At 43.1% G+C, this 11,281-nt stretch overlaps 1 protein-coding gene across 6 annotated transcripts in view; it reads left to right on the top strand.

Annotated features, from left to right (window-relative positions):
* FoxP (forkhead box transcription factor P) overlaps positions 1–7,414 on the top strand; it is a 193,509-nt gene extending 186,095 nt beyond the window's left edge. For 2 of the 6 annotated variants that reach the window (XM_017911344.1, XM_017911339.1), the window contains 4 exons: positions 2,678–2,853; positions 6,003–6,078; positions 6,210–6,322; positions 6,573–7,414. In XM_017911344.1, coding sequence (XP_017766833.1) covers positions 2,678–2,853; positions 6,003–6,078; positions 6,210–6,322; positions 6,573–6,822 — 615 coding nt within the window. In that variant the 3' untranslated portion in view covers positions 6,823–7,414. The remainder of the gene's footprint in view (positions 1–2,677; positions 2,854–6,002; positions 6,079–6,209; positions 6,323–6,572) is intronic. The other 4 variants (XM_017911340.1, XM_017911345.1, XM_017911343.1 and 1 more) reach the window with 4 other exon arrangements.
* The last annotated feature ends 3,867 nt before the right edge of the window (positions 7,415–11,281 follow it).

Genomic DNA, 11,281 nt, shown 5'->3' with positions numbered 1-11,281 from the left:
TCGTCGTCGTCGTCGTCGTCGTCGTCGTCGTCGTCGTCGTCGTCGTCTTCGTCGTCGTCGTTCTCTGACGCCGGGGATGACGGAAATACCGACTGTATAAAAAAAAGAAAAGAAAAGAAAAGCAAAAGAAAAGAGAAAACAAAAAAGAAAGATTACACGCCATCGAATCGTGTTCCCCGATCGACAGCCGGCCTCGCGATTGAGTTGGCTTCGTTCGTTTTTTGCGTTGCTTATTTAGTCTGTGTATTATTTTGTATAGAACGCAGTGCGACACAACCTGTCTCTCCACAAATGTTTCATGCGAGTCGAAAACGTGAAAGGCGCCGTATGGACGGTGGACGAAGTGGAGTTTTGCAAGAGACGTCCTCAACGCGCTTGCAGCACGACCGGGTACGTTGCCCCCGTCCCACCGACAAAAACAAAATTTTACAGCCGCGATTTTTATACTCTTTATTCCGTCTCTATAGATCTATACTTCTATATATTTATATTTACGACATATATTATATATATATCTATTTCTTTCTCTGTCTCTTTCTATCGATATCATTATATAATAATCTCCTGGCCCCCCCAAAATCGATTTACCAATAACCGGTTCAGACCACAATCCGAAATAATCGGCCTCGGTCGCATCCCTTCTCTTTACTTCTCTCCCCTTGTCCTTGGTCAACGAGTTCCCTTCTTTGTTTTTTTTAAATATATATTTATATATATATATATTATATTTCTATATATTTCTTCTCTCTCTATCTGTGTCTTTTTACATATTTATATAGATATTTATATAGATATATTTATACATACTCTCACTTATTCGCTTTTACTCTCTAATTACATACTCGTTCCGCTAACCCATTCTCCCCGCCCTTCATGTTTATACTGCCAAGTTTTTTACAATCTTTTTATCTTTTATATATATATATTAATATACGTATTTTTACATTTTTATATATATACATTATATATATGTCGATATTTATATATACATTTATATATATATTCAATAGTGTTTAACGTTCTATATTTTTTATATATGTATACATATTTATATATAGCTTCTTTTACATATATATATATATATCTATATTCACGTATTTTTCATAGCTATTTATATATACATATTTAACAAGGTTTTTGACGTGTGTACGCGCGCATAACGCGTGCGTGTGCAAGCCTCATATGTATGTATACGCACATACACGCACGCTCTTCTGTGCATTTATTCATCTCTGTACGATGTACTTACTTCTTGATACCTATATATATCGTGCCCTACCCTCACTGTATTTTTTTCTTTTTTTTTCTTTTTTTTTGCTCTCTTTGATACGTATACATATATCTGTATGTCTCTAGACCTTTTGTGTACCTTATCCGTGCGCATTCATACGTATAGATTTGTGTGCGTGTGTGTATATATAAACCGTTTCTTTTTTCTCATACACCTGTGTACGCCATGATAATCTGTATTATCTGTAACTCGCTTGCGTCGTTTGTCCGTACGTCTGTCTGCTAACATCGAGCTTCCCGAGTTACAATCGTTCCGATTTCATTCTCCGACTCGAAATTCTCAACTCGATACTTGACTCGAAGAATTCCAAGTGAAATTCAGTCGATTCGGTGGAATAAAAATTCCTTTCCTCGAATTGTACTCGGGAAATTAGCTTTGTATTGTGTTTGGTCCCGCGTGCGTGTGATTTTCTTACTTGCCCGTCTCTCGTGTGCGATGGTAGCCGTCAGTATGACGAGTGAACGTGTGCGAATGTGGGTTCGAGGATCATGAGATTCGACGATGAGATGGAGGAGGAGGAGGAGGAGGAGGAGGAGGAGGAGGAGGAAAGGAGCAGGCGGGAATGATTGTGCGAATGAGGCCGAATACTTTTGCTCGTGTGGAAGGAAACCGTAGAAAACCGTGGTGTGTGCTTTTTAACAAGCATGTGGGCTTTGCAGCGACTAACCGATCGAGAATTGGGCAGGGCCAAGTCTCTCTGGCCCGAGTCTAGTCTCGAATACCCGGAAGCCGGATGCGGGATATGCCAGTGCAGAGTGAGAACCGCAGAATTGCACTTGGTCAGGTAGTGAGAGGAACCGTCTTACTACGTATTACTTTTACGTTTGTTTTTTCTCTACCCCTTCTTTGCGAGTCTATGCTGTCTTTGTTATTCTCTGGAACGCCGGGATTCGATCGAGTCGAGGACCCGCTCGATCATCGAATTCCTCTCTCTCTCTCCTCTCTTGGTAGGAGAGGACGACGAGGTTAATACGAGCTGTGTTTACAGCGCGTGTCTCGTCGCAACACGTGCATGAGATCGAGAGTCGCGATCGTTTCGCGTTCGGGAAACGGTCGTGCCACTCGAGGACGCGGCGTGTCTTTAGACGCCTCTAAGAACGTACGCGGAATGGAGAAGAGCGCAGAGCTCGGCGGAGGAAAAAAAAAGAAAAAATGAAAAGAAGGAAAGAATAGGGGAAAAAAAGTATTTCGAAAAGGAAAAAAAAAGTAAAGAAGGAAAGACAAAAGGATAATCGAAACGAACGAAAAGAGTAGAAGCTAGAAAAGGAAGGATAAAGTAGCAGATTACCAAACGAAATAGGTTTCAACAAGCAACAAGCAGAAACAACCTTTATCTTTTTTACTCTCTTTTTCTCTATTTCTTGGTGGTCTTGTCTGTGTATACAGAACGCGATCCGCACCAATCTATCATTGCACAAGTGTTTTGTGCGCTATGAGGACGACTTCGGGTCATTCTGGATGGTGGACGACGCCGAGTTCTTAAAGCGGCGGCATCTGTCCCGCGGCCGCCCCAGGAAATATGACCCAACCCCATCACCCACTCCACCCCACCTCTCCACACAGTAAGCACTACCACTTTTTAGAATTCTGCTGGCTGGCTGGCGCGACGTTCTGACCTTACCGCGGTATTCTCTTGTAACGCGGCGACCGGGACGTTTTCGCTTGGTCGTTGCCTACATAAACGAACCACTAAACTAGCCCTCTCGAACCTGCTGCCTTTGTCGTTCAGTCGTACGTCTCTTCAAATTTCTTTGCAACGTCGAAACTAATTCTCTCCTATCTCGACTGCCTCGCGCGATCTCGTCAACGTGGAACGAGAATAGAAAAGATAAGAAAAGATGGAATAAAGCGCATCGTTCGTGGATAAATCGTACGTCTGGTACGCGTCGCGTCTGACGCGCAGCGACCCATTCTACTTGCCGGCTCGCGAACGCTTCGTGGAATCCTCCGCGGTGGAATTTCGAGTACGATTCGTTGGGAAATGACTTCCAAGGCAGCAGGGAGTGGCTCTAAGCAGTTTACCCAATCCCCAGGAAACGAATTCCGCATCATGCCTGCCTCGAACGCCCTTTAGTACCCGTCCCCTCACAAACCGGATAAGTAGCACCTGTTCAACCTTCCTTGATCTTCATCAGAGGTGCGCAATGTGTCATGCTACGGCGGGAATTTTTCTAACGGCGCTGTTTCTTGGCTAATTTAGCCGGTATGAAAAAGAGAAAGGCGGATCCAATGTAAACGTAAGGGAACAGGGAATTCCGTCCAATTAAAATTTGCAGCTCCAGCTTGTTAACGGTTAATTCTGCGCACCTCTGCTTGTGACGTCCAAAACAGCCCTCATATAGTACATCCCCGTATACGTCTCACTAGTACCGTAGCCCGAGGCTCTAGCACACCCGAGAGAGCTTAAATCCTGGACGATCCTGCAGGAGCCCAGCCACAGGACGATTGGTCCGTGCTGCAGGATCTCTGATGTGTTTAGTGGTTGCTCGCATGGATAATCAAGGATCCTAATATTCGTTCCCATAAGAATTCAAGATAAAAAAAAATTATATATAATTATAATAACGAGTTAATATACAGAAAAATAAAAAAAAAAAAAAAAAAAAAAGAAAAAATGAAAAGCGAAAATTCCCCCGTAAGACTTATCCTTACCACTGAAAATAATAAAAACACTGTGCTTATAATTGTATGGTGCTTACGTAGTGGCGTTTGCAGTGTCTTGGGAGAATGTGAAAGTGTTTGCGTGGACAAACGTTTCGTTACCCTTCGTTTTCAGATTTTTCTTCCTGTGTTTCGCTGTACAAGCTGGTTTAATCGATGCGCCGCCGCTATTAGTTTCCTTTTCATTTCGTTCGTTCATGACGATCGTGCGTGAACGAAGCGTTTGTCGTATCGTTTTGGGTTCTTTTTTCCTCCATTTTGTTTTCTGCCTCCCCCACCTTTTTTTCTTTCCGTTCCGCTGTCTGAAGAAAAAAAGGAAAAAGAAAGGAAGGAACAGGCTGTAGCGTAGTTAATGGAAAGAGCAAATAAGTTGACGATAGTTGGTAAAAGGAAGGTGAAGCTTTTGCGTCATTTTCTTTTTTAATTAGCGTTTAATGAGAGAAGGCGTTGTTGAGTTATGCGTTTAGTTTATTTTTCACTGCCCCTCTTTCTCTCTTTCTCTCCCTTTTTCTCTCTCTCTCTCTCTCTCTCTCTCTGTCTCTCTCTTTCTCTCTTTCTCTTTCTCTCTGTTACGGCGTTCGTCGTTTTCTCTATTTCTGTTCGCCTTTAGTACGCTTTTTCAACGTGAGAATGGTTTTCGGTGTGACTGATAATGTGTGTCAGGGCTACTCGCGCATGTGTAAATTGTGTAAATTAAGCGTCACAAACTGCAAAAAGAAAAAAAAAAAGAAAAAAAGAAAAAGAATAGAAAGATCTCGGATGATACGGAATTCTCCATTCATCGCTACGACCACTCTCTTCTAACTCAGGTACCTCACCGTTAACGTACTAACTTTGCAACTTCCGGTAATTTTTCTCTACTTTTTTACTAATCATCTTTTTAAAAACGTTTTTTAACATTTTTTCTACTTCTCTCTTTTTATACGATCTCTTACATTCTCTCACTTTCTCTCTACTATCTCTCTGTCTAACTCTCCCTGTCTTTTTTTCTCTCTCTCTATCTCTCTATCTCTGCTATCTTTTCTCTCTGTCTTTTTCTCTCTTGTTCTCTTTAACTCGCAGCGCTCTTAGTCACTTGATAAACGGCTCTAGGCATTATTTTCATTCTTATATTTTTTTCTTCGCATGCGAGCAATTCGTCTCTTGCAATCGTCACTCGGTGCTGAAATTAACTGTAATATTGGGACGCTATCGATACCGTTACGAATTTATCATTCGCTCATCGTCGTTTGCAAGAGAAAGCCTACCTTTTCCACTCGACCCTAGTCGCTTGGAAAAGGTGTTACGTCTCTCGGTCGGCATTCGATACCTAAATGGATTCTTTAAGGATTTCGATGGAACCTATAAACGGGTAAGCACAGGTAAGCCTCAGAGCCGTTTATAAGCAACGACATCGTTTCGGATCACCAAGAAATTGAATTAAAGGCAAAATGGAATATCTCTTTACTCGATTAAAGGAAAGACCGACGAAACGGGAGCGCTTTCTTACATTTTTCTCTACATTTTTTGACCTAACCTCGCTCAATCTCAACCAAGCCGATCAAGTTGGACGAGTGAGGAGCGAAACTGGTAAATAGGTAAGAGTTTTCGAACTCTTTTTTCACTCTTTTTTATCACTTTTTTAATATATTATATACATGTATACATTTTTTCATATTATACTTCTCTCTAACTCTCTGTCTCTGTCTCTTTCACTTTCCATTTTCTCTATCTCTCTCTGTCTCTCTTTCTCTGTCTATTATACCTCTACATATCGAAAACTCGATCACACGTGCACACATTGTACACAGAAGCTCTATCTTTACCCGCCCTCTCCCGCCACCTCGACACCTGCCCCGAAATCTCCAAATTCTCGAAAATATTTATTCCACCCGTATACATCGACACAAACTGAAAAAAGAAAATAAAAAATGAAAAAAGAAAAAAAAAAAAGAAAAAGAAAAAAAAAACGAAAAGAAAAGAGCTTATATACACGCGTTTCTTTTCAGGAGACTATCGATGAGCCGTATTTCGACGATTACTAATAGAAATTTTCTCTCTCAATATGTAGGGGTGTCCCGTCGAAAAGTCCAACCCTGACGCATAGCCCGACCATGTACGGTGACGCATTAAATGCCAATCTCCAGGTAACTGTTAACCATCCAGCCCGGTCCACTGAATTAAAACACGTGCAATACACATTAACGTATCTTTCGTAATCTCGATGATTAGGTTATGGAACGGAATATTCCTGACTAATCATCTAATGCAATTTGAGTATTTCCAGGCGGCACTCGGGGACTCCAATATGGGATTTCTAAACAACTCGATGTGCACATCGACGACAACGAGTCCCCACAAGGAGCACGTCCTAGCCCATAACGATCTAATGTGAGTGAAAGAACCCTTAGCGCGCGATCTCGCGTATCATCCCGATCCTCGTGGCTCTTAAACATTTCTCCGTATTTTTACTCGACACGTACGCCGAATCTCCTACTAACCAAAACCACAGACGAGTCAGAAACGTTTTCCGGGAGCTTGCCTCAATTTCCATCCACTAGTCGAAAAAGCGTAGCCAGGCATAGTATAGAGAGGGTGGTCCGACATGCGTAACCGAGCAGTTTCTCCGCAAAATCGACAGGTCACCGTTGGATGAACCAGCCGTGCACATAAACCAGGAAGGCCAGAGCCCGGAGGGGGGTAAACTCACGAGATTAATAAAGCGGGAGCTGGTCGACGCGCCCGCGGATCAAGAGGGTGAAGAGGATCAGATGGACGAGAGGGAGTACCCCGAGAGTCACGGGCACGATTCGGGCCAGGACGAAGACATGGCCGAGGACCTGTCGATGGCGCCCGACATAATGACCCCGGAGGATCAGATGGAGGCGTAGTATCGTTCCGCGAGAAGCGAATAGGTTCGAGCTGTCGCGTCGAAGTACGGTCGTGATGGAAGAACGTAAAGGAGAGGAAGAAGAAAAAAAAAATAAGAAAAAGAAGAAGAAGAAGAAGAAGAGGAAGTTTCTCTTCCTCGCCGATAGATAAGCCAAGACCAGAAAGCCAGATAGTAGGATGAACGAGGAGGGAAGAAGGATGGCGAAGAAGAGAAAGAAATGGAAGACGAAGGCGAAGAAGTAGAAGAAGGAGAAGAAGAAGAAGATGAAGAAGAAGAAGAAGACACGAAGAAGACGATGAAGGCCCCTAGGACCACCCAGCCCTCCACTCCTCCTTCGTAAGAGAATCCCCATTTATCATATCCAAAGCCGTGATACGTTTTATCGAGCGGCTCTTAAAGGTAAAGGCAAAAGAGGAATAAGAAAACGAATAAGAAAACGTACACTGTGCGTGATCGATCGCGACGAAACGTCGAACGAGAATCGGCGAATATCGTGATATAGGCGGCGCGATCCTTCGATCCATATCCTTACTCAAGCAATTGCGAACAACGATGTATTTTCTGTTCTCAAATTCCGTTTCTTTTCGGAACCGCGGTTATATCTCTATATATATATATATATACATAAATATATATACATATACATATATCTTTCTCTCTCTCTCTCTCTCTTTCTCTTTCTCTTTCGTGTACATTGCATTAGCGATTAAATCGAAGAGGGGAAAACGAATTGCATCCGCGATCGTTCGTAGCGTTACGACGAATTATGCTAACCGATAACCCTTTAAACGAATACATGGGGAGAGGAAAAAGAGGAAAGACAGTGCTATCTACAGACCCCCTTGGTCCTGGCTCGTTTTCCGCTTTCGGTATCGCGTTCGCGCTCGCGTGTACGACTCACAAGTTTCTGCGTGTACCGATCGCGTCTGTCATTTTTGGACCAATTATTTATTCGGAAAGGGGAGGGAAAGCAAAAAGGAAATAGAAAAGTAACCACGACGATTTGATCTTTTCGCAAGAAGCTGCCGCCGATTCTATCGAGTCATTTTGTTCGAATTTCTCGCACGATCCGTTTACGATGAAAAGAAGCAACACGCGTTTCGAGAGGGGCACACGCAGAACGTCTCGAAGGTAATAATAAGAGCGACGAAGAGGTAGGGAAGGCTGGAATTAAGTTTAAGGAATAAATAAACGAAGCTGTGGTGGTAGCAGTGTCCTGGGTACGCGCGGGAATGACTGACGCTTTAGTCTTAAATATATCGTTCGTGTTAATTAGGAATCTTGCGAGTACGAGAAGTCTCGAGACGTGATGCGGAAAGGGAAACATCCCTTCCTTATATCAGACAACCTTAACCTTAAGGCAACACGTGTCCGCGTATAAAGCACGGCCACGATCCCGGCGTATCCGTTCGCTGCTCTCTTGCTAATCACTGTATAGTTTAGGGGAAAATTAAATGTAAGTAGTGTCGTAAACGATCGACGATCATAGAACGTCGAGGTAGAACGTACACGCGCGCGCGCGCTACCGATCTTCGTCGTTTTCAACGCGCCCAGACAATTCTTTCTTTTTCTTTTCTTTCTACGAAACAAACGAAACGAGAGAGATCGCGGTAAAGAAGGCTCGAAACGAGATCGAGGACGATCGGTCGAGAGGGGCGGCGAGAAATAGCAGGGGGGAAACAAAGGGAAAGAAAGCGGATGCCGCGAACGCACTTATAAATAAATTAAATTACTATGTATGCATATACATATACATATATTAATACGTATACGTATCTGGGAAATTATAAGGAAATTAGATGTCGATGGCCCTGTTCTCCGTTCTCCATCCAACAGAACCTTCAACCCCCCGATTCAACCGATACCCACCCCTATGTCCCGCGTAATCAAGCTCGGTTCCGAATTTTTAGAGAAATGGGACTGCGTCCGATCGGACAGAATCGTCTCGCGTCCAAGAATCGAAAGAACGAAGATCGACGAACTTCGGGGGGCCCCGTTACTCGTCGATCTTCGAGCCCCTGAACACACACGCGTTCATTTACACGAAACGAAGACACGCACACACACACACACACACACACACACACACACACACACGTGCGCACACACGTGATATATACGGTACATAAGAGACACGCATAGAGACACACGGATAAGCAGAAGACGAGTTTGAACGAAAGCGTGCTCAGGTCGGTACGAGAGCGAATTATCGAGGACCTCGATCGCGTGGTCACCTGGTGTCGAGTCTAATTTATTAATTCAGTGGTCGTTGACGCCATTAAAATGTATGTAAAAATCGTGCGTGCCGTTTTTAATCGCGCTGCAGCGACCGGGAGACGATCGTGTGTGATATTATTCCGTTCGACCCGCGTAGCCATATACACGGAATGTACGTTTGTTTGTAATATTTTTGTAAATTAATTCGTTCCCGGGAACGTGTAGATAGATCGTTTAGAGAGAGATCGGCGCTCCGTTAATTGTCAGGGTATTAATTGCTCGACGAAAGAGACTCTTCCGTCGCTGTGGCGACGGTGTTCGTGTGCCAGTGACGAGGAACCGCGAGAGATCGATTGTTTTTCTAGCATTTATCGAGCGACAGTAATAATCGCGAGGCAGCCGATCGGGCACAGCCGTTAATCGTAAGACACGTCGATCGACGTCGTCTCTGACAACTCTACATTTTATTTCCATTAGGAAGATATTAATCTCATCGGGGACGTCTATATCAGCTCGACTCTTAATTAGTAATATCAGCATGACGAGAAGCATCGCGTCCGAATTAGCTCCGAATAGAGCCGGTCGAATTCGTTTCAGCTCTTGGATCGTGTCGCTCGATTGTCCAAAGATTCGTCTAAATAAAGCACGTGGTCGCGATCGTTCTTTTTCTTTTTTCTTTCTTTCTCTTCGTTGCGATTTCTTCATTCCTGCGTGTTAGATACTCCGTTCATTCCGCGTGTAACGTAGTTAGCTTTTAGGACAAGCGAGTTCTCGCCCGCGCGTGTTCATGCCGCGTTACACGACCCCCCGTTGCCGGGGCAAACGAAATCCTTCGGTTCGCGAATTTTTATTCTCGATCCAGCATCGTTCCACATCCGTACTCGTTCGCCAGTGATGGAAGAATTTTGTCATTTTATCAGAGAGAGAAAGGGATCAAACGAGGAACGCGTATGCGAGTGCGTAGAATTATCGCGTGCGTCATCGAGCATTGGATGTTGGGAGAATAGAAGATGCAATAGGAAGAGGATAGCGACAGGGAAACACAGTAAAAGAGAAAAGTGTTCAGGATAAAGTGGATAAGAGGGAAGAATGAAAACAAAAGGAAAAGAAAAATCGCGAATGACCGGTGCCGTTTTGGGCTCGCTTTCACGTAATGCTACTATTACTAATCTAAGTCTACATGTATTGTGTATAATGGATTAAGGACTCGATATAACATAGAAAGACTCTCCTGTAAATAGTTGGAAAACGAACATTGTCGAGGCATTAGGGATTTGCGAATATTGTGTCACTCTGCGGATGAATGAGTTTATCGATAGTGTGGTATATAAAAGTCTATATATATAAATATAAATATAATTATAAATACACACGGAGACACACGTACACACAGACACGTACGAGCACACACACGGATACAGAGAGTACACACGTACAATGCGTTGCGCGTATCCCGGCTGCATTTAATTTTTACTTTTGAAATCGCGAATTTCCCGAAGAACAAAAGCGACGACCGTCGATTCTCACGAGCCGGCAGCTCGAACGAAGACACTTTCTCGTTTTATCGTATCACGATTGGTCGTGTCGCGAATAAAAGATGAATGACAAGAGGAAAATAAGAAATGAAAAGAAAAGAAAGGAAACGAAGACGATTGATCGATCGATTTCGAGTGGACACGAAGTTCTTCAAAGTCGATTCACGTAGCACGAACATCGTGGTTTTCTTTTCCGTTTCACCAATGTCTCTTCTTTCTTTTTGTATAGTAGCCGCTGTTACCTTGCGAATATTCTATATTGTACATGTTTAAACGTTCCCTGTTATGTTTGTTGTATATTTCGGATAGGCCTGTAAAGAAAACGAGTTACGAATGTTCGAATTGTTTCGCACGAGCGTAGGAAAGACGGGATTTAGCGTTACTATTCACTGGTTCATCGAATCTTCACATTTTATCGGCCAGATAATACTTCGCGAAGCGATTTATTTCTTTCATTTTATGTCGATGAGTGAACGTTACGTCGCGTTCGTTGTGTTACTAAGTATGACGGACCAGCGCGATCATATCAAATTAGAGGTATCGAGTGGACAGTGCTGAATCGATATTTTCGTTCGTTCAGTTTCTTTCACGTAGATTCGGACGCTTTCAGTCGTAGCTAGAATTCCGTAGAGTCACTATATATATATATATATATATATATATATATATATATATATATATATTATAGACATTTTCGACAAATAT

The sequence above is a fragment of the Eufriesea mexicana genome, unplaced genomic scaffold (assembly GCF_001483705.2).
Source record: "Eufriesea mexicana isolate 0111107269 unplaced genomic scaffold, ASM148370v2 scaffold124, whole genome shotgun sequence".
Lineage (NCBI taxonomy): Eukaryota > Metazoa > Arthropoda > Insecta > Hymenoptera > Apidae > Eufriesea > Eufriesea mexicana.
The sequence above is the reverse complement of the archived record's forward strand: the minus strand, read 5'-3'. Positions and strand labels throughout refer to the sequence as shown.